Raw genomic sequence first — 21981 nt, 5'->3', positions numbered from 1 at the left:
AAGGCTCGTTATTTCATCTGGGCTCCAGCGTAAACTGGTATTAGATAATCTAAAACTTGAGAACCGCATTCCTAATATTGGGAGGACATGATTGTGGATAATATTTTTTTTTAATTTTAAGCCCTTGGTTGTGCTCAAACTGCAAAGCTGACATTTCGACGCTGGTCGCCACATTTCACAGACGTGAGAGATGGCGGCGTCCTGCATGCGTATCCCGACGCTCTTCGCACTGCGAAATAGATGGTCACGATACCGAGCAAACCCGGACAACGATGCTAATCTGCATGGTAATGTTTTCGTTTTAGAAGGCTTTCTCCGAAACAATAAATAAAAAAGCAGTGGCTGCTAGCAACTGATGTTCACCTCACCAATAAAAACTAAAAAAAGGCCGACACTTTTGCCGGAGTGGGTCGAATGCCTGTTGGTAACATTGGTCTCCATTTGGAAACACGGAAAATTAGATCGGGTGATTTTGCAATGCTTGCTGCACGCCAGCCAATCACAATGCCATTCGTGGCGATATGTATATACGGTAAGCAGACCCACGGACTTCTGGGAGATTATCTGTGCGTGTATGTTGTAGGCACGTGAGCCCCTTGTATTATGCGCAGTGAGGTCGGGTGGCTGGGCATAGTGAGAGAGCAAAGAACAAAAAGAACAGCGAACGCACTGGCTGCCCAAACGCGCGTCAAACCATAAACCCACAACATGCGTATGTAAACCTGGTGGTGAAGAAAAGTGGCTCTCGACCGAGTTTACAAAGAGAGTGGACGTGGTGACACTTGACAGCTGCTGCAGCATCGGGCAGTAGACGGGTGCGATAGGGAGGCTGGCAAAGGGAGACAAACTCCAACACCGGAAATCGAAGAGCTTCCACCGGAACTTCTACGTTGGATGCCCATCGCCAATGCATGCCCAAGAAATTGAAATACACCATACTGCGTGAATAGCACCATGCCATTTATTGCTGTACAAGCAGTGCTTTGTTCGCGCAAGATTTACTGCGCATGCGTCGTATTTCCTAATAACTTACCTTTACTGGTCCTTTAATCTTAGTTTTGACCTGAATGCATGGGTGACTTTATTTTACGTTGGTTAGCTCGTCTTCGTTGGGCGGATGTGGTCTCGCCCACTTTTCGCGCTTGGAGGTGGTTTCGTCACTGTGTAGTGGTAGCGCGCCGCCTTCCGCGAAGAGCGAGTTGGGATTGAACACTCGAAGATCGCAAAGTAGTCTCGAGGGCACTTGTGGCTCCGCTGTAAGGGTACAAATGTGGGACAGGCGGTGGGCACGAATTGTTGTAGAGTATTACTTCTCCCCATCGCGCATGGCAAGCTCATGTTGGACTGTGCCAAAGGTGTGTGGCGAGAATGGCCCGGTTGAGATAATTTGCCTGTTTTGTGGTGGTTGCAGACAACGCCACTCGCGCGGTTCGTACACACTCGCAGCTCACACAAGGAAATATGGTATTTTATCTGAACAGATACAGGGGGATTATTGCGCCTGGCGTGACCCTGTGCGCCGGCCGAAATTGCGCCCTGGACGGGCTCTGAGGGCGTGGCACCACTTGTCGGCCCTGGCTGGTTCATTCGTGTGGTGTGAGGGGTAGCTTCACTAGACATCGTGAATCCCTAAACGTCTGCTATTATTACCCTGTCTGTAAAGTTAAAACAATAAAAACGATTTTTTGTTGAGATACGGTACCCGAAAATTCAATACTTCGCGTTAATCGGGGCTTAACTTTTAAATGCATAGCATTTTAGTAACTCACAATGTCACGCGGCGTTGGCGTGCCTTGTCGTAGTCCGCATGCGCGTCTTGTCGTAGTCCGCATGCGCGCCTTGTCGTAGTCCGCAGCCAGGAAGAAATAAAATAACAGTTTCCGGCGCCCGGTTTCGAACCCATGACGCCGCGGGCGGAACGCAAGGTGCCCGGCGCCCTACCGACCGAGCCACGAAACCGACACACATTTCGACGCACCGAACGCGCCTTATATCCTTCACTCATTTCTCGTTTGTTTCGAAAGCGCCACAAGTTGTCCCGCGCCTCCAAAAGATGGCGACACGGGTCCCGCAATCAAGAGATACGACTTGCCGGCGCACCCCCTCGGAAATGCTGTGCATTTGATCGTGCCCCTCGCGAGGGGGATGTCTTTCTTCTTTCGCGCTTTGTAAAATAATTACCGATTAGTCAACCGGATAAACGATGAAAAGTGTGCTAATTTGAGCCAGTCTACGCAGTGCAAGCAAAAACGGGAGCTTGACAAATTCACTTCAGTGTCCCTTTAAATTCCGCGCGTGCAGGCATTCCTCCTGCATAGTAGGACAGGCATACGACAGACGTCGTTGCTAAAGAAACGACGCCTCTGGGGAGAGCGAAGAAGGGAAGAGCCATGTACAGAGGCACAGCGACGAGAGGGCAAACGAAGGAGGAAGAGAGCAAATTGAAAGCTGGGCGGCCGGCGGCGCGTGGACATTAGAGAGTTTTTTTTAAGGCACACACATCTCACAAAGTAGGCTGTTTATTCTTAAGTTTATTACACAAGGTTTACCGCCCACCCTACCATCATTAAAATATAGCAACTCTCTTACTCCTCATTCTGATCGAGAGTTTTAAGAAATGGAGATATTGCTTACGTAAAGACTCTGAAGAGGAATAAAGATTTAAAATCAATGAAAATGCAAAATTTCCATAACACGAATATCATTGATATATTTTTACATTTGCGCGGGTTTGGTTTCTTACATAAATATATGGCTACAATGTACACAAATGTTATGAGTAAATGCGTTTTTATCAGTAATTTCCTAGTGCTAAATTTAATAATAACTTCAATTGTAGCCTGTTAACCTTTTTTTGAAAGCGTTATGCGGCAATCCGCCGGGTTAAGTACATCTCAGGCGGTGATGGGGCTTCATATAACAACTTGATTCCATAGTGTAAGCAAACAACCCTTGTTGTGTGCCCATATCGCCACTTAAATTTCTTTTCCTGAAAACAGGATTTCAATTGCGTACAAACATTGATTATAAGTTATAGACGTTTTCTACACGAAATGCCCCAAATAAACTATTTGATATCTCGAACTTACGGGAGGAATCGGGAAGATTTGCGGCACATAAGAGCCGGCGAAACAGCACACAACGAAAGATTCCAGCGACGAAAGGCCCCAGCCCTATTAGGTCGCCTGAACAGGGCAGAGCATCAAGACCCAACAATAAATACGGTGCCAGTTAGTCAGGCTAAACCACTAGCCTGATAGTGCTGAGGGCTAGCAACGCAGAGAAGAGCCCATGCTCTAAGAACATCAACAACTAGCATGGTCAAGCATCGCCTAATATAATTGGGCCGCACTCCCAAAGGTGACTTGTGTTCCTGTAGACATTCGTAACTTGCACGGGAATACACCAAAAGATGTACATACTTTGACATTCATTGCAGCTTCGACTACAATTAGTGGACCTTCAGTCACCCACTCCTTAAGGCCGGTATGACTCGTTGGTAGCTCCAGACATATACATTATGCTAGACGCCTCGGAAGCGTAACTAGATAGGGAAAAACCACACTTGAAATGTTCTTCGGTACCCAAGCAGCGCAGGAGGGAAGGATCTGGACACCGCGGTGCGGCAAGTGGACCCACCTTTCGCTATTGACCGACTTATCTCTGCGACCTCCCTTCCCAGAATCTAGATAGCACCAGCCGGCGGTGGTGGTCATGCAAGCGCTACATACCGAATTTGCTGAAAATTTCTTGTTCCGGAAAGTCGCATTCGGAACATGAACCACACATATTTCTACCCTGAACTCTCTTTAACACGCGAAGCACAGCAGCTTTTTATAGAGGAGTTCTCGGACACTGGGTGTGTTATTGTAGGGTTAAGCAAATACATCAGAACCAGAGAAGGTTTCTTGCGGCGAACTAGCTGGCATGATTTGTGCTGCCTAGTACCTGAAGGAAAGGGAAAGGATGGTATGTTACACATGCCCAGCTGTCAAAACCCGTCTCGCTCATTTTTAGTATTCCGTACCAGGAAAGCGGTGAGTAAGTTTGGTCAGTGATCTTGCAATCTTTCAAATCTCTTCGCCCGTTTTGCCAGCGTTGCACGTTATGTTCACGACGACGTCGACACAGTCCCTTCCAGCACTGGAGTCGCAGAAAGGCTCTCGCGAGACGCATATCTTCGCGCCTAAGGCCAACGTCGACAAAGATGCGCTTCTGTGCCTCTGCAATCAACGCCGTATCCTAATCTTCAAAGGCATCACAGTAACAACTATGACGGCTACATATCTCTATTCCTACCACTGGAGGACAGCAGAGAAACCTCCTTGTATTGAAACTACACATATAAAAATAATTTAGGTAACGAAGCAATTCTAATACCTTTCAAAATTTTCATAGGCGGCAATGAGTTTAAGGGGGCGCCGTCAAAACAGCACACGACGAAAGGGCACGGGACAGAAGAGCACCGACAAACAGCACGGCGTCAAAAGCTCACCCGACGGAAGAGCACATCGCCAAAACAGCATAGCGTCAAAACAGCACCGCAACAGAAGGGCAGGATTTTATGGAATGCCTAACTGGGCAATTGGTTAGATTTTAAAGCGTATTGGCGGTGAGAGCGAACACGGGCGGCGCTGCGAAGCGCGCCTCCGTGACGTCAGCTTAGGGATTCTCGCATTTGTCGTCTGCTTCACTCAGGCTCGATCTCCCTGCTGTGTCTTTGCGCTCGGTCAACGGCTGATGCTTGTCCGCACCAGAATTGGCGTGTGGGTAACTTTTATCATAATAATAGGCTTAAAATCGCATACACTAGCTCATGGTGTCAGTTAAATTATAGTTTTGGATACCGCTACGGAAGAAACATTGCCGGCGTCGCTCCATTCCTTGCGAAGCCGGTCCTGGGCGGAGCGCGAAGAGCCGGAGCTAGGGGTGAGCTTCTCTATTGAGCAATCTTTCGAACAAAGGGAACAGACAGCTGCTAATAACCGACAACAGCGAAAATGAAAGACCAAAACAAATTCTAGGCCTTCAGGGCTGTTGGCTTTGGCAGAAGGCATTACGATTCCCAGTAATCATATGTAAGGTAAAACAGTTTTTGCAACCTTGCCGAACGCTCGAACGTATTGTGTCTCATCGCTTTACGTTGTCAAGGCATGAAAGTTTGCCGACATGCACTGTGGGCTGCAAAAACTGTAGGTTGAGTTCCAAAATTACCCACTCTGTATATAGTCGCGTGCTGATTTTATACCAGGCATCTAACCAGTATGGAGGTTTGTTGAGCAAAACAAGTCACGTCTACATTAAAGATACAGTAACACTATGTTTGGTCAGACCTGGAGGAATATTTCGGTACATTTTCCACAGCCATATCTTCCCGATATTCGGATATGCGTTATAGGAAAACTGCACTCAAGAGGAGGAGGAGAAGGGCAGGAGGGAAGACTTTATTTAAAGTTAAATTGAGCTGGTTAGTGGGCCGGGTCCTCAATCCAGGACAAGAGAGTAAAAGTAATTTTCTTCAATTCATAGAACTCCATCCCGAGTAGAATACGATTTGTTCTTTGCGCCTGGAAGGGTTGGAAAGCATTAAAGAGCTGCTTGGAATTATTCATCGGTTTCGATTCTTGTAATGTATACAGGTATACTATTTATTGCGTTAGTTCGCGAGTATAGCTTGCCTTCAACACCGTAATCATAGCATCATTGTTCGGTTTGAGAGTCAGTTCGTTATGATAACGATGATTGCGAGAGAAACTCGGAGCACAAAAGCCGCCTTCGAGTACTGCGGACAACGTTATTTAGGGCGTGATCGCTGTGGCGTAGCACAAACCTTCTCATTGTATTTGCATGTGAATAAACAAAGCACGCTGCGGATATGCACCTTCTTGCACGCAGCCGTAATGAAAGCCAATTTGTGAGGAAGAGAATGTATGCCATACAACATGAAGGAAATATCCACACGATCTTTGTGAGGCGCCCAAACACCCACAAACCTCCTAATAAAACGTTTGTGACGGTGCAGAAAAATTGATCTGTTGGGCAGAAAAAAAAGCAAAAAACATTCATCTGATACAATACAACAACAACGACTGAAATAGAAGACAGCCGTTTTATTTCCTGCTGTACGATGCACATGTTGGGGCCGCTGCTTGGTACGTAGCATTAGACTGTTGAGTCTTCATAAGAGCATCTCAAAAATACTGTAGGGAAGCCTACGCATTTTGAATACTTTTCCAGGAGCTGTGATCGCTGATCCTCGCGAATAAGCTAGAAAGGACGAGTTACACATGATCTTCTGATCGATGCTCTATGAAAGTTATTCTCTCTCTCCTTGTGTGTTGCGAACTTGTGGGTGTACAGCTTGAAATTATTCAGATGTGCCAGAAGCTGACAAAAATAACTCAGTCACTAGAAATACGCTTCTTAACGCACTACAGCAACAAAGCGGGAGATTTCTAGCACAGACACTGCTGCCCCTCACAAGCGGAGTGTAGCAGACGACAGCTGCGCGAATCCCTAAGCCGACGTCAGAGCCAGGGGGCGCCACTCGAACATCTCACCGCCAATACAAACATTATAGAGGGTTGAAGATGCTAAGTGGGAGTTTGTCTGCAGCTTCCGCTACTCTTTCTCGAAAAACATGTTCCGGCTTCACTTTTGACACTATGCAGGATGTTTGAAATGAAAGCGGCAAAAGCCTGGGCCGTCATTTGGTAAAACTACTCAGACACCGAGAGAAAACGAACTTGTATAGAACCAAAAAATTCAAAAAGGAAAGACGAAAGGTTGGGCTATATGAAACTCAAACTGGCTTTTGTTTCCTTTTCAACATCAAGGTTTATATAAACGATCCCTACACTAATCGTTTTTGAAGTAGCCCTTTAATATTCGGGGGTAATATCAGAGTATAATAATAATAATAAAAAAATAATAACAAGCTATTGCCTTGAGACCCCCTTAAAAACGTTTTGTAAGTCTCTGCGTATCACAGTTCTTTTCAACATTTTCCAGCCTTGTTTTATTCAAATATCCAACAGTTCTATTCAAACATTTTCCAGCCTTGCAGTTCCGAGAGGTGCCACAATATGTAGAAGTTCTGTTCCACCTGATGTGACTCGGCGTTGACTACACATTTTTTCTTTAAAAAATGGAGCACCTTGCACTGCAAGAAAAAAAGTAGTACTGGCAGTGCGCTCCCTTTGTAGGAGACCAGGCTATTGCATCTCACATTTATTTCCGAACTGGCCGCTAAAAGGTCTTCAAGACTGGCAAGCCCGGATCGTTTCGTCTGCAGGCATCCCCCAAGTGGGCCGCCCACGCTAGAACTGGCGGCCGAGTCTAAAGTCAACGCCCGCGCGGCGAACCCAAAAGGAAATGCGGTGTGCCCGGAATGCGACGCTCAATCAGTATCCAAAACGCGAGGATTCTAGGATTGATACCGACCGCGGGCAGGGGCCCCTTAGGGGCTGGGGATGTTGGCGTCTCCTGTCATCGTCTTCGTCACCATCTTCGTCGTCGTAATCGTCGTTTTACGTAGTCACGGTGCTAAAACACAGGAAAAGTCGTTTACGCCTCGCGCTAGAACGTAACGCGCAATAAAAAAAACGGGACACTCGCTTTCTTCTCGCGCTGGAGCGCTTCGTAACGATTACTAAAACAACACCGGGACACTATTTTATGCCTCGCGCAAGATAGCTTCGTGCTTCAAAGAAGAGAATTTTACAAGAAAGCTGTATACCTCTACCCCCAGTGGTTTCATCTCCGTTGCAAGCCGCGAAGAATGCACTTATACACTCAATGCATTGGCCCACCTCAGGCTTCAAGTTAGTGGAGATGGCCAAAGATTTTTTTCTTTCCTATTATTGTTATTGTGTTGGTTCCCTGCCGCCGCTACAACCGTGCCACCCTCGGGCCATTGGGGTGTCACAGGGTTAGGTTTCCGGTTTCATGGCGTTTCTAGTTTGTGGTTTCATGCCCTCCCGAACCACGGTTATTTCTCAGGCTTTGAGACTTTTTGCTGAGACTGACGGACATAGCTGGGCCTAACCAGTTCTGCTGTTAAGGAGGAGGAATATTCGTGTATCTAGAGCTGTCAGCGCTGGGGAAGATTCCTCATTCTAGGACCCCTTGAGTCCGTCCGGATTCTTGGGCTCGCTGCACCAGCCAAAGCTGGTCGTCAGGGTATGAGCTGGACAGTGCTCTCTCTCAGTGCTCAGGGGACGGGGAAGGCAGGGGGGGGGGGGCAGGTGGGGGTTCTTATCACAGCCCCACATGATATGGTAGAGGGTGCCCGGAGCTTCGCAGAAGCGGCATTGCGAGGAGTACAGGGTAGGGGCCAGAATGTGGGCTCTAGTGGGTTGGGGAAATATGTTTGTATGAATGCCTTGGAGGTGGCGCTCTTGTTCTTTGGTGAGGCTGTTGTGCGCAGGAGGATATAGCATTCGTTCGAGACAGTATTGCTGAGTGATTTCATGGAACGACAAGAGAGGGGAGACCTGCCACTGCTCGCCGAACTCTTGGCTTGCCCGGTGGGTCAACTCTCGGGCACGCTGATGGGCAGCTTCGTTGCCAGACACGGCGGAGTGGTCTGGAGCACAAATAATCTGTACGGGATGTCGAGGAGGATGCTCGAGTAGAATTTTTCGGGCACGTCGTGATATGCAACCGCTGGAGAAGGTTCTAAAGGCTTGTTGGCTGTCTGTGAGTATTATTTCTGCCGATGTTTGTGCAATCGCTAGAGAGATGGCCGCTTCCTCTGCCTGCAGAGATTGGAGTGTGGGGATGGATGCTCAAGTAACGAGGTTTTCGTTAGCAGAAACCACAGCGGTCAAAGCTCTTCGTCTGGGATATGAAGCGGCGTGTGTATAGACTGTGGCAGAGTTTCGGCCATACTGATTAAGAATAGCTTTCGCTCTGGCTTCCCTACGAGACTCGTGATAAGTCGGATGCATGTTGCGGGGTAGTGGGGCCACATCAATGAACTTCCGAACCTCATCGGGAAGCTGAGTCGCAACCGCCTGCGGTTGTTGCAGAGGGCATCGCAGGTGTATATGAGATAGAATGGCTCTACCGGTAGGGGTAGAGCTTAGGTGTAAGAGTTGGCTCAACTTCTGGGCTTCCAATAATTCATCTAAGGTATTGTGGACTCCCAACCGCAAACGTTTCTGCGTTGAGGTGCTAACAGGCAGTCCTAAGGCTAGTTTGTACGCCTTGCGTATCAGGGCACCACCTTGTCCTTTTAGGTCTTGGAGAGTATAGCGAAAGGGAGGGAGTAAGTAACCCTAGACACGACGAAGGCTTGAACCAGCCTGAGTACATCCTCCTCTCGCATACCCCGTCTTGGTACTAATCCTGCGGGTCATGTGCGATACTTGCTATTGACTTGCTAAGTCTATTGAGCAGTTGGGTGTTCGAGCGATCCGCTTGGAAAATAATGCCTAAAATTCTGACCTGTGGAGTCGGAACAATTACATGGCCGTCCATGTGCAGGGAGATGGTTGGCGACCCAGGAGAGAGTTTCGTTTTTCCGGAGACGATCAGCAGCTCCGATTTCTGCGGCGAGCATTCTAGGCCACACGGCCGTGCATATTAAATGAATATGTCAGCCGCCTGCTGTAGATTGTTTTCCATGCCCCTAACTGATTCAATAATGGTCCATATGGTAATATCGACTGCATATAATCCATGGCGTAAGCCTTGTACGGCAGCCAGGAGCGGAGGCAGAACAATCAGGGCGATGTTAAATAGCAAGGGGTACAGAACGGCACCCTGGGGTGTGCCCTTGTTGCCGAGAGAAACGGAATCTGATTTCAGGTCACCCACCTTGAGAATAGCTTTTCGGTCTTCGACGAAGTCTCCAACGTAGGTGTAGGTACGTTGCCCGCAGTTTAGGCCATTTAGCTGTTTGAGTATGGCTGTGTGGCTGATATTATCGAAGGCCCCTTTTAAATCCAGGGCTAGTACGGCTTTTGGGTGGTCCCGGGAGGCTTTAAGCATGACCTCTTACTTGAATTGAAGAAATATGTCCTGGGTACAGAGGTGACTGTGAAATCCACACATGGTATGAGGAAACATGTTGTGCTGTTCGAGATAGTTCTGTAGCCTTTTCTGGATGATGTGTTCCAATAGCTTCCCCAAACACGAGGTTAGGGAGGTGGGGCGTAGATTTTCTGTGCTCGGTGGTCTTCCAGGCTTTGGAATAAGGCGCACTTCTACCATCTTCCATTCGTCTGGGAGTCGACCTGACCTCCACACCGTGTTGAGATGGCCCGTGAGCTCAATAATACACTCGTTATCTAAGTTAGCCAGCAGCTTATTTGTTATGCCGTCTCCTCCTGGAGCCGTGTTGCACCTGATGTTAAAATGACCGTGAAAATTCACCATCCCGCGCATGCGGAGAGCACAAGGAAGGTGATTTTAGCGTGTTATTTTAGACTGGCCAATATACTCCTGGCTAAAACGTGAACGGCGTCATAAACAATAGCAGTACGTAACCATACTATGGTGGGTCCAGAAACTATTAGGTATATGGCCTGAAGCTGAACGTCAAAATAGCCTGAAGCTGAAGCTGAAACGTCAGGTTGTCCGTGCCTTCAATGCATTTTTTACTCAACAGGTATCGCTTCAAACTAATGACGCATAGTTTAAGCCTGCCACCGCGAATTCATGAATACGAACCCAGAAGGACCAACTAAACCTCGGGAATCTTGTGGACGTTGTGGTGTACTAGTGATTTCTTTTATTGGGTATATGACCCTTCGTTCAGCAAAATTGAGTAGCCGGGTTTTGCTGGCTTGCAACCCTTCCTCTGAATAAACCAGTTAACCCAGCTACCTACCTATTTTCTGAAATACCTAGACGGGTTCCTAGGCAAAAAAGCTTTAAACATAGCTTTACTGGGACCAAGAATTCAATTCATGGCATGGCTTACAGTGCATAAACCTGTAGTGTCGAAATATTTGCGATATAAACAATGTGATGTTCCGTCGATTGTGTACCTTGTAAAAAATTGGAAAACTCAAATTCGCTAGATACCAAGATAAGAAGGTATAGCAACCAACACACAAAGTTTGAACATAATAGCGAACAGTGTTTGCGAAAGAAGAAAAAATCCCGTACCATCTCCACTCACGTGAAACGTGTGGAAAGGCAAAGCATAGCGTATAACAGTATTCATGGCGCCTTGGCGTTTTTGCCCATGGAGATGAATCATTTTGGGCGTAGAGCCTAGAGGTATACAGCTTTGCTGAAAAAGTCTTGTTTCTTTGTAGCAGGAAGCGTTCTAGAGCGAGGCGTTGGAAAACGAGTGTCCCAGTGGGTTCTTCTAGTACGCGTTTTTTCCCATGGTGATGTCACTTTCTAGCGCGAGTCGTTGGAAAACGAGTGTTCCGGTGTTTTAGCACCGTGTCTACAATGACGACAATGACAGGAGACGCAGAAAGCCCCAGCCCCTAAGAGGCTTCGCCCCTAAAAAAAACATCGGCAAATGCACATAACATTGTACGATGAAGTAGTGACCGATGATTTGCCTAACATACAGAACAGCGATTGCGAATAAAACAGAATCAGATCATTGGCTCCAACCTACCATAAATGACATTCAGTGTAGCAGGTTGCAAACTAAACAGTATATACGCAGACAATGCGGCAAGCAATGAAGTTATTCAATTCAACGCAAATTATTCTTGCACAGCTGATATTTAAGGCGAAACCCTTTCACCGTGGGCATAAAATCATACCGTTGGCTTTAAACAAGTAAGCCTACAATCAGTTAACGCGCTGAAACAAACCGACACCAAATAATGTCTTTCTTAGCGAATGGCGTTTTCCTAGAAGGAGTGTTCTGTCAAGACGTTTCGTTGAATTCAATCATACACATCTAGGGAAGAGTCTTTTGCACGGATGGACAAAGATAAACGAAGTTTTTGAATTATATTCACGCTTACTGCATTTAAAGTTGGTAATTGGACAGCAATCTTGTGTTCTTATTTTGTTGTACACTGTAGGTATTCCGTGGCGCTCATTTATTTCTTTCCAAACAAATTTATAACTATGAAGGGCTTATCTCTTTGGGCTTCTGTGGGATAGTTTCCTGCATTTTTTTTTATCATGGCAAAATGTATGCCTTGTTTCAGTTGCTGCCTTTCAAATGCTACATGCAAACACGGCTCCTGAACACAAAAAATAATGAAAGTAATTTAATGAGGGAGAAAGCTGAAACACCAAGCTTTCTCTGTTTTAAATGCAGCATGTGGGCGCTTACAATTCGTTTCTTTGAATTCGATTTATTCATATGTTAGAGCGGCTGGTAGTATAATTAGAATGAGAAAGCACGCCATTCTGTGCTATTTATTAGAGATGTTCTTGCTCGAAATTCTGCGTTATTTTAGACCAGCGGATGATTATGCGGCCTTTCCAAAAATGTACATTTAATTTGGAAAATGAGCCGACATATTTGAAGCTTTCAGTCAATTTTGTTCCTTATTTCTATTTTTCTATGGACTTAATTTATTGAACAAATCAGTGACAGTATTATCGTGTATTTTTTCACTGGTTTCTTGTAACGACTTATTGCTGTATTTTTTTGAGCAACCTGCGACAAGAGCTGAGTAATATAGCGACATGGCCTGCGTAATTCAAGTGAGTTCGGTTGAAAAATCGCTTAAAAGAAAGCTCAACCAATGAAAAAGGATCGACGAGCGATCCTAATTAAATATTCGCAGAAGATGTTTCAAAAAACACGTGCAATTATAATTTCGCGATTTCAATCATGCTTTCAAGTTTATTTTCTGGGATTTTGTATTTCAGTCTTTCTTACTTTCAAAATACCTATAAGATGCACACGTGTTATTTGGTAAAGTAATTTTTGTAAGTTTGTTCTTTCTCTTTTTGGGCGTTCAAAACTTCATTGGACCAACTGGCTGCAGTCACGCTGTTATAAAGATGAAATGTGTCAGCTTGTTTTGCCTTAGTCCGCGTGTATGCTTTCGTAGTACCTGCGAAAGTCTCCCTAGGATTTTTATGGGAACGAGCCCACTCGTCACAAGCCCACTTGTCACCGGAAAACTCGTCATAGGCCAACTCGTCACACCGGACTTTGGGTACAGTGCCATTTCGAGATAGGAACTCTCATGCAAAGCGCCTTTTCGTCGCATGGATTTCGTTACGCCGCGGCCGGGTGAACAAAAGCCTCGAAGCCCTGACCGGAAATTGTCTTTGAAAGCCGGTCTGAGACTGGTTTCTACAATGGTAATTTCGTTACGGCTGTTTAGGAGGGCGTACGGAGGTCTGTGTGAGCAGCAGGTGTGCATAAAAAGCTTTTTTTTTTCTTTGGGGAGAAGCGGCGGAGGGGAGAGGCCAGCGCGACCAGCATTTCTTCAAGTGCTGATCGTTATCGGTGTTAAGGTGATGTACGTCCGTATTTTCCCGCGTATAACCTGCCCTTCCATATAACCCGCGCCCCCACTTTCAGTCTGGGAATAAAAAAATAAAAATGCATGAAGCTTGCACTAGGCTTGAACCATAGCTGAGCTGGATGATTTTTTTTTCTATTTAAACACAGAAGGACTTACCGCCAGACATTGCATTAGGTTTGAAATTGTTTATTTGTTGATTTGATTGATTGTGGGGGTTTAACGCGCCGACGCTACGCAGGTTATGAGGGGCGCCGTAGTGGAGGGCTCCGAATTCATTTTGACCCTCTGGGGATCTTTAATGTGCGTGCGCCGAAATCTCGAACACACGGGCGTTTTCGCTTTTCGCCTCCATCAGAAAAGCGGCCGCCGTAGGCGGGAATCGTATCCGCTTCATTGGGCTCAACGGCAGAACGTCATATCCACTGTGCCACCGCGGCGAGTCATTGTTTGTTGAGATTTTTCGTTGTCGCTTTTCACGGTGGTAGTTGTAGTCATCGTGGGATAGCACAAACACGGCTCGCACGCAAATACCAAGATGTCAACGATCGCACCGCAAGAATCCTGGGTGATCATGACAGCGGTGCCCCAGTCAACACACTTCGGAATATTGCCCGCAACATCCGCTTCTGGACTGATGCAGTGAACAACGTCGGAACTTAGTGTTGGAGACTCCTACACAACCAGACAGCGAGGCAATACAACAATATATAGTACAAATAGTACAACAGTACAAAGCGGGTGCAATAAACATTTTTTATTTCATTCACAGCCTGTTCACTGCGTCATTTTAACTGCGTGCCATTTCTGGGTGACTTTTATTACAAATTTGCATGCAATTATCATTTTAATATAACTCAGAGTATGACGGCATATTCAACCTAACCTCCTACGTCAAAAACTTTGAAAGAATACTCAGTTTTAAATGGGTGACGTGCATCAGGAGGAAACATCGCTTTAACATTCCAAAACAAGGTCGTAACGCGAGTTTTCCGTGTGACGAATATTCCGGTGATACGAGGATTCCTCGTACGAAATGCCCTGTGACGAGTTTGCATTCCTGACCAGTTTACCTGTGACGAGTTGGCCTATGACGAGTGGAATTGTGACGAGTGGGGTTTTTTATGTAAGTAATGCCGCAGATGATAGAGGCGGCGGAGAAGGGAGTGTAGGTGGCGGCTGAAGAGCCTGAGGGAAATAACTGAGACGCTGTTGTACAGGGCACTTAAGACTCGCTAACTTCACGTGCGTGCCTTGGCTCGCTGGGGAAAGGGCGACGAACCCAAATTCCAAGGAAGGAATTCCGGGCGTCCCGCGGGCCACTGACGGTCGTCATTGTATTGGCGTGGGTCGTCATCTTTTGCAGGGGAAAAACCTGACGTGGTGGGAAAATGGCAGTGTAGGCGAAGACGTTGACCAGAAAGGCGGGCTGGCTTGAGCCGATAGCTGGTGAGTAGTTATCGCCTTGCAATGTACGAAAACAAATTCGTAATAAACGAATGATGGCACAAGCAATCATGATATAATGAGCCGGAGAGTTCAATCTCGTCTGCATCGTCGGTGCAGCCGCAACGAGTCCCAGTGTCTCCCTCGGGGGTCACGGAATCCGCACAAAAAAAGAACGTGAGCGATATGACGCGTGTAAATCAACACAGCCGTTGCTTGAGCTGGCGAACATGGGTATGTTGTGCCCGCCAATTAATATGATGAAAATAACGGGAAAAACAAGCAAGAAGGGTGCCCTACAGCCGGTATCCGGTCATTTCGGTGTACGACATGTCGGTGCAGGACGTTTCGGTGCGGACATTTCGGTGCACGGACATTGCGGTGGGTGGACCATGAAACTACCCGAAGGCCCTTTGCCAGTCTAAGAATCGCTCTTCCAAAATAACCGCGCTATTTGCACTCAGGTTCACAATTCCTCGTCTCAAATACACAGGTCACCATTTGCCCCCGTCCGTGTAACGTCCACTGCACCCTCTACTCAGTGAAAATGAGTGGGGGGTCGGCTTTTGTTGCACCCAAGAGGAACAACAAAGGGGCAGTACCATCCCTGCGTGGGACTATACATGGGCCTCCTAGCCCCCCCCCCCGCCTGACACAACAACAACAAACGGATATTACAGGGCGTGCGCGGGCACGTACAGTGCGTGCACGTGCTTTCAAAAAGGTCTGTTCTTCCTTCACGACAATATCGCTGGCTTGTCTCGAGAAAAAACTAGGGACATCAGGGTTTGAAAATTCAGTTTATCGTGACAACGCAGATTACTTAAAACTTTTCATAAGATTTTCTTCATTTTGGGGGGAAAGTGAGTGTTTGTAAAGCTGCTTTCTGTGTAAAGGGAGAGTGCCTTTTATTTTCAGCAAAAATTTTTAAGAATGCACTATACCCTAGTTAACACCGCCCAAAAGCCTTAGCTCATTTGCTTGCCGTGAATAGTTATGGTAAGTCCTCACTTTCGGCGGCGTGCCCGCGCAGCGCCGCGAGCGCAAAAACGCCCGCCGCAAAACGCCCTTTTGCAGCAAGATTCCTCTGCCGCGCAGGGATAGCTCTGTGACCCATTTTTGCGGCAAGGCGCTTTGCGCAAAACTCAAGGAGCCATCAGCGCCCGGTTCGCGTGTGCTGCGAGGTCAGTGCTGTCCCCGGGCAGCTGGCCGGCGCGAAGCGGGCATACGGGTTCCTCCACTGCTTCCCTGTAGGAGAGGGGTCTCGGCCGCCGCCGCCGCTTTTGCGCGCGCGCGCTCCCAGTAGTGCGGACTTCAAAAAGCGGTGGCATTTTGCGCGCGGAGCTGCGTGTGCGCGGCGCCACAAATGAGGATGTACCTAATATGGAACCCATGGTTCCGGAACAAAGGATCCGAACTTCAAAGTAGGAACAAATGTTCCGGAACTTATTGCTCCGGAACAAATGGTCCCGGGCACCTCTTCGGGCAAAATGATTCCACAAAACCTTACGTTGACTCTTTGTTTAAATTTGTTGCATCTTGCTGAATGTGGTGTATTGCCTTCTGCAACAAAAACTTTCAGTAAAGCATCGCTTCATTTTAGTATGCATTTTTCCGCAAATGGAAATGCATGGTGTAACACAGTTGGCCTGTTTCTTGTTATTTTTTTATTTGTTCCCGCCTTAATATTTCGACTTTTCATTTCATTCTTTGTTGTAGGTGTTTGAAAATACATTTTTACTTCTTTAGTTGTTTGTAATATTTTTTACGTTTGTATTTCTTTCGTATTATTGATTTCGTTATTTATTTTGTATTTATAAAAATCCCGCACTACAGTTTATCTCCATTTACTCTATTATAACTATTACACCGTTACATCCGCTAATTATATATTTTCGCTAGTTCTTCCCACCCCTCTCGGAGGTTTTCCTTGCCACAGCAACTATGGTAATAACAAATAAGTCCAGGCACGGCCAGACTCCACGCTTCTTTATCACCGAGGAAGACAGTTTTTGAGTCCGGCCGTGTTCCAGGAAGGCACACCTGTCGCGAGGAGCCGCCGCGAGTAAGAGAGTTTGGTGGCAGGCAGAGTTCCCAGACGTGGGCATGCCTGATTACGACTATGTGCCTTAGCTGATTAGCTATGTGCTTTAGCGGTTTGAATGTTACCTGGGCTGGGCCGCTGGTCCAACGTGGCTATCCCGACATTCAGCAACATGGCAAAATTTCTTCTAAAGAGGGCAACGGGGGCCAGCTCAAGCAAAAGAAGTACTGTACCGAAACCAACCTAATCTAAAACCTTGACCGAAGCGAACCACCGCCCGGTCGTTGCTGTTTGATCTCGCTAATTTTTAAGTGGTGTCCGAAAAAGGCACGTCCGGCGGCCTGGTGCATCAACTAGCATCAATCGTTGGCTTTTTATTGAACCATGACAAATGACTTCTTTGGTTCTCGCAATTTCTGGGAAAGTAAAGCCATCAGAAAGACGAGCGAAAACGTGTTTTTGTATTTGTGCGAATAAACTGCATATATTTGTGCTGAAATGCAATTCCGACCAATAAAGTGTGTTGTTAATGGTGAGTAACCGGTTTGAATGAGCTCAGCTGCTGCCCGTAGCAATTGTTACGCTCCCGCAACATGTCGGAAAATTAACAAATCATGTTAACTGCAGTCTTGTAAACCTTGCACCAAGATATGAGGCATATTAATAGCTACATTACATATTTCTTTAGAAAAACAAAAGTATCTCAGCTGCAATAAGCAGAATCTGAGCTAGTTGGATCATAATTGATTAAATACTGGTCAGGCTAAATTTTACTGGGGATCTAATTAATCTAAGCTGCAAGCTGCCAAATTATCAAGGTCCAAAATCTTTATCATCTCCGCTTCGCTTAATCCGAACTACAGATATCAAAGCCTTTCAGATGGATGGCGCCTTAACACAGCATAGCTAACGAAATATACCATTCATCGTGTAAAATTTTTTTTGAAATAGCGATAAATCGGCGAGCGTGATGCACTAGTACAACTCTATGTTGTTTGATATTCAGCAGTACCGGCCCACTCACATTTTCGATACTACACATAACCTAAATAATACTGCCACTGTAAATAGGCTCATGCTGAAGTGGGACTCGCTTCACAAGCTTTAATAAACAGAAGAATAATGCAAAGGAAGCACACGAGAACTTACACGTATGACAACAAATTTATATGCAGCATTTAACTCAAATAAATTCAGCCTTAGCAAATATATTTTACAGGGTGATCAAAGTAAAGTCGACAGGTTTTTTTTTTAATTGGGCTTTTATATATACTTGAAGACCACCTCTACAGTGAGGTTATGCGTATATAGGGACACAGAATGAGGTGCTAAATATTGATGTGGGTCGCTTAATTACCTAAAATTGAATAATTAACCTTTTCGTGGCTGCAGTAAGCAGGCATGTTTGTATTGAGAAGTTGCAAGTAGTTTCATTTGGCAGAATTCTGGTAGCGCATCCGTACTCCGAGATATCGAACTGCGAAGTTTAATTACCGTTCGCATGATTACGCATGCCATATAGTGAAGACCGGCGCAAAGCTCCTCCCCTTTGTTCTGTGTTTCGATAGCGGTTCTGAGTACTGCAGATTGCGATAACGCCAGCCACGACTGAAGGGGTGCCAGTTATCACTTTTTCTTATGCCTCCTCCTCATTGTCGAACTAAACACCGTACACAGCAGGCGCGTTACAAAAGGGAGGAGCTTTGCGCTGGTCTTCACTGCCTTGCATGCGTAATCATGCGAACGGCAAATAAACTTCACGGTTCGACATCTCAGAGCACGAATGCGCTAAAAGAATTTTGCCAAATGGAACTGCGTGGAAACACGATTGCCTCTAAATGTTCAATACAAACATGCCTGCTTACTGCAGTCGCTAAAAAGTAATTAACCAATGTAGGTTAACTAAGCCACGAACATCTATAGTTACCACCTCACTGTGTGTCGCCATTGGCGCATCACCTCACTGCAGCGGTCGTCTTCACGTACATCTAAGCGTCTAATTTTAAAAATAAATGTCGACCTAACTTTGATCACACTGTATATAGAAATCTGCAAAATACATTGTGCACAAATACAGACATATAAATATAAATAGACTGACCTCCTCCTTCCTTCTCTCATAGAGGCGCTCATGCATAGGTGCAGTAGTGGTGGGGCCATTTTTTCCTTCTTTGAAGTTAGGGCAATTTGTTCCTGGACTATTTGTTCCTGCACCATTAGTTTCGTGGCCATTTGTTCCGGGGCCATTTATTCCGGGACCATTTTTTTCGCGACCGGGCGTAATGTAGCACCGGTGTACGTATGGTGCGAGAAAACCAACACGGGCGCTGTTTGAGCCGGCGCGCGTGCCCCTGTCATAAGTGAATTCAAGTGTTGAAGAGAGAGAGAGAGAGAGAGCAACTTTATTAAAGTGCCTGCAGCTCGGTTAGATCCCCTCGCGCGGGGGTCTTTCCGCGACGCGGCCGTGACGTCTTCTCGACTTCTTGTCCCTCTACTTTGGCTCCGGCCTCGCTACTCCCTTCGGCTGGCTTCGCCTGCCCCTTTGTTGGGGCGGTAACCTTCCGTCGGTTTCGCTTGGTCGTTGCCTTTCAAGGGCCGCCGAGATCTGCTGGACGGCCTTGGTCTGTTGTTCCTGGTCGTAGCTTCCCGCTGCGGCTTCGAGGTGCGGCGGGATCATAGTCTCTGTCGACGCTTCGCGCGGGTTTTTGGCACAGTCCCAGAGGATGTGAGCCGCTGTGGCTCTCTCCTTCTGGCACACTCGGCACAAGTCACTCTCGTACACGCTCGGACACACGTGCCTCATCAGCACCGGGGTGGGGAGGGACCCCGTCTGCAGTTGCCGGTATATCACCGCTTCCTCTCGAGTCAAGCCCGGGTGGGGTGGCGGTACCTTTCGTCTGCTCAGTCTGTACCACTTCACGATCTCGGTGTAGGTGGTCATGCTGTCCTTGGTCTCCCTCCACCACCATGACTGGTCGGCTTCTGCCGCAGCGGCGCGGTTGGTTAGTCCTCGCGCCACCGCGTTTGCCGTCTCGTTATGGTTGGTGTTGCCCCGGTCCGACACATCGATGCCCACGTGTGCCGGGAACCACTTGATGGCCACGCACCTCCTCTCACCGGCGAGGTCGACCGTGCGTAGTACTCGTGCGGCCTCCCTGCACACTCTCCCTCTGGCGTAGTTACGCACCGCCGTTCTTGCGTCGCACAGCACCGTCGTGCACGCAGGGTCGGCGATGGCCAGGGCGATGGCCACCTCCTCTGCCCGGTGCGCCTTCTGGGTTCTCACGCTCGCTGCCGTTATCGTTTCGCCAGTCGACGCCCTGACGACCGCCGCGGCGTAGGCCCTCTCGCTCTCCTGGTACTCCGCCGCGTCCACGTACATGGCCCCTTCGTCTCTGGTGTGGAGGTCCACGAGCGCCTTGGCCCTCGCCATCCTTCGCTCCTTGTTGAACTCGGGGTTCATGTTCTTCGGTAACGGGCATACCTTTAACTGTCTGCCTGTGGCTTCTGGCACAGGTACCTGTTCGTTTTCGGCTCCCTCCTCCATCGGTGTCAGACGCAGGTCGAGCAGTATCTGTCTGCCCGTTCTCGTTTCCGAGAGCCTCGAGATCTGGGCGGTCCTCTGCGCCTCCGCGATCTCCTCCAGGGTGTTGTTCACCCCCAGAGCCAGAAACTTCTCGGTGCTCGTGCAGTCGAGGAGTCCGAGTGCCGCCTTGTACGCCTTGCGTATGAGCGCGTTGATCTTGTTTCGCTCGCACTGCCTCCAGTTGTGGAACGCTGCGACGTACGTGATGTGGCTTATGGCGAAAGACTGCACCAGTCGGGTGAGGCTCTCCTCCTTCATGCCTGCCTTTCTGTTTGACACCCTTCTGATGAGCCGTGTGGCCGCGGTGACTTTAGCCGCGAGGCGGTTCACCGTCTCGCCGTTCACGCGCTTGCGCTCTATCAGCATGCCTAGCACTCGGATCCTCTCGACCTCTGGTATCGTGTGGCCGCCGCTCGTTCTGACCTTGATCTTCTGTTCTTTCGGCGTCTCTTCGTCCCCTCTCTTTTTCCTGGTCGTTCTCTTCGGAGGGATCACCAGCAGTTCGGACTTGCTCGGGGAGCATACGAGTCCGGACCCGTCCAGTTGCTCCTCGATGGCATCCACTGCTTCTTGCAGCGTGCTCTCTATTTGTCCGTCGCTTCCTCCCGGGACCCACAGCGTTATATCGTCGGCGTAGATGGTGTGTCGTACCCCGGCCACTCGCGAGAGTCGTTCGGCCACCCCGATCATCACTAGGTTAAAGAGCAGCGGCGAGATGACCGAGCCTTGGGGGGTCCCGACGCTGCCGAGCTTCTTCTCCGGGAGCTTCAGGTCACCGGCGTTGACCTCGGTGGTCCGCCCCGTCAGAAAGTCCCTGATATATTCGTACGTTCTCTTCCCCATGTTCAGTCGTGACACCTGGGCCAGGATTGCCGAGTGCCTCACTTTGTCGAAGGCGCTTTGCAAGTCCAGGCCCAGGATCGCCCGGTTGTCTCTCGTGTTAGCGTCGTCGTCCAGGATCTCATTCTTCAGCTGTATCATGGCATCCTGCGTCCCGAGCTTGTTCCGAAACCCTATCACGGTGTTCGGGTACACCTCCGCTTCCTCCAGGTACCTTTGCCATCTGTTCATTAGAACGTGCTCTAGCGCCTTGCCCACGCAAGACGTGAGCGAGATTGGCCGGAGGTTCTCGATGTTCGGTGGTTTGCCTGGCTTGGGGATCAGGATCGTCTTGGCCGCCTTCCACTGCTTCGGCAGCTTCCCGGCTCGCCAGCACCTGTTGTAGTACGCCGTGAGGTTCTCGATTGCTCTCTCGTTCAGATTCTTCAGTGCTCTGTTTGTCACGCGGTAGGGTCCGGCGGTGGACTTGGTGTTCAGGTCGTGTAGGGCCGCTCTCACCTCCCACACTTCTATGTCCCTGTCTAGCCGCTCGTTGGTCTCGCCCTGGTAGTCCGAGTGTGTCTCCGCGGGGGTGGCCGGCAGGTACTTGTCGTCGAGGCGCTTCTTCACCTCGGCCTCTCCGTGCTCGGCCAGCGCCCTGTGGAGTATCTTGG

At 48.1% G+C, this 21981-nt stretch overlaps 1 protein-coding gene across 1 annotated transcript; it reads right to left on the bottom strand.

The window, feature by feature from the left end:
• Positions 1–19319: 19319 nt before the first annotated feature.
• LOC144160815 (uncharacterized) lies at positions 19320–21730 on the bottom strand. Its single transcript, XM_077691969.1, has one exon. It carries the CDS (start codon positions 21557–21559, stop codon positions 19394–19396), a length of 2166 nt encoding a protein of 721 aa, XP_077548095.1. The 5' UTR covers positions 21560–21730; the 3' UTR covers positions 19320–19393.
• Positions 21731–21981: the final 251 nt, after the last annotated feature.

The sequence above is a fragment of the Haemaphysalis longicornis genome, unplaced genomic scaffold (genome assembly GCF_048455015.1).
Source record: "Haemaphysalis longicornis isolate Haplotype H1 unplaced genomic scaffold, Haemaphysalis longicornis Haplotype H1 scaffold_11, whole genome shotgun sequence".
In the NCBI taxonomy this organism is placed as follows: Eukaryota; Metazoa; Arthropoda; class Arachnida; order Ixodida; family Ixodidae; genus Haemaphysalis; species Haemaphysalis longicornis.
The sequence above is the reverse complement of the archived record's forward strand: the minus strand, read 5'-3'. Positions and strand labels throughout refer to the sequence as shown.

What these genes read in the sequence shown, in the direction of transcription:
- LOC144160815 (XM_077691969.1), bottom strand. Translation starts at nt 21,559, where the DNA reads ATGAACAGATGGCAAAGGTACCTGGAGGAAGCGGAGGTGTACCCGAAC.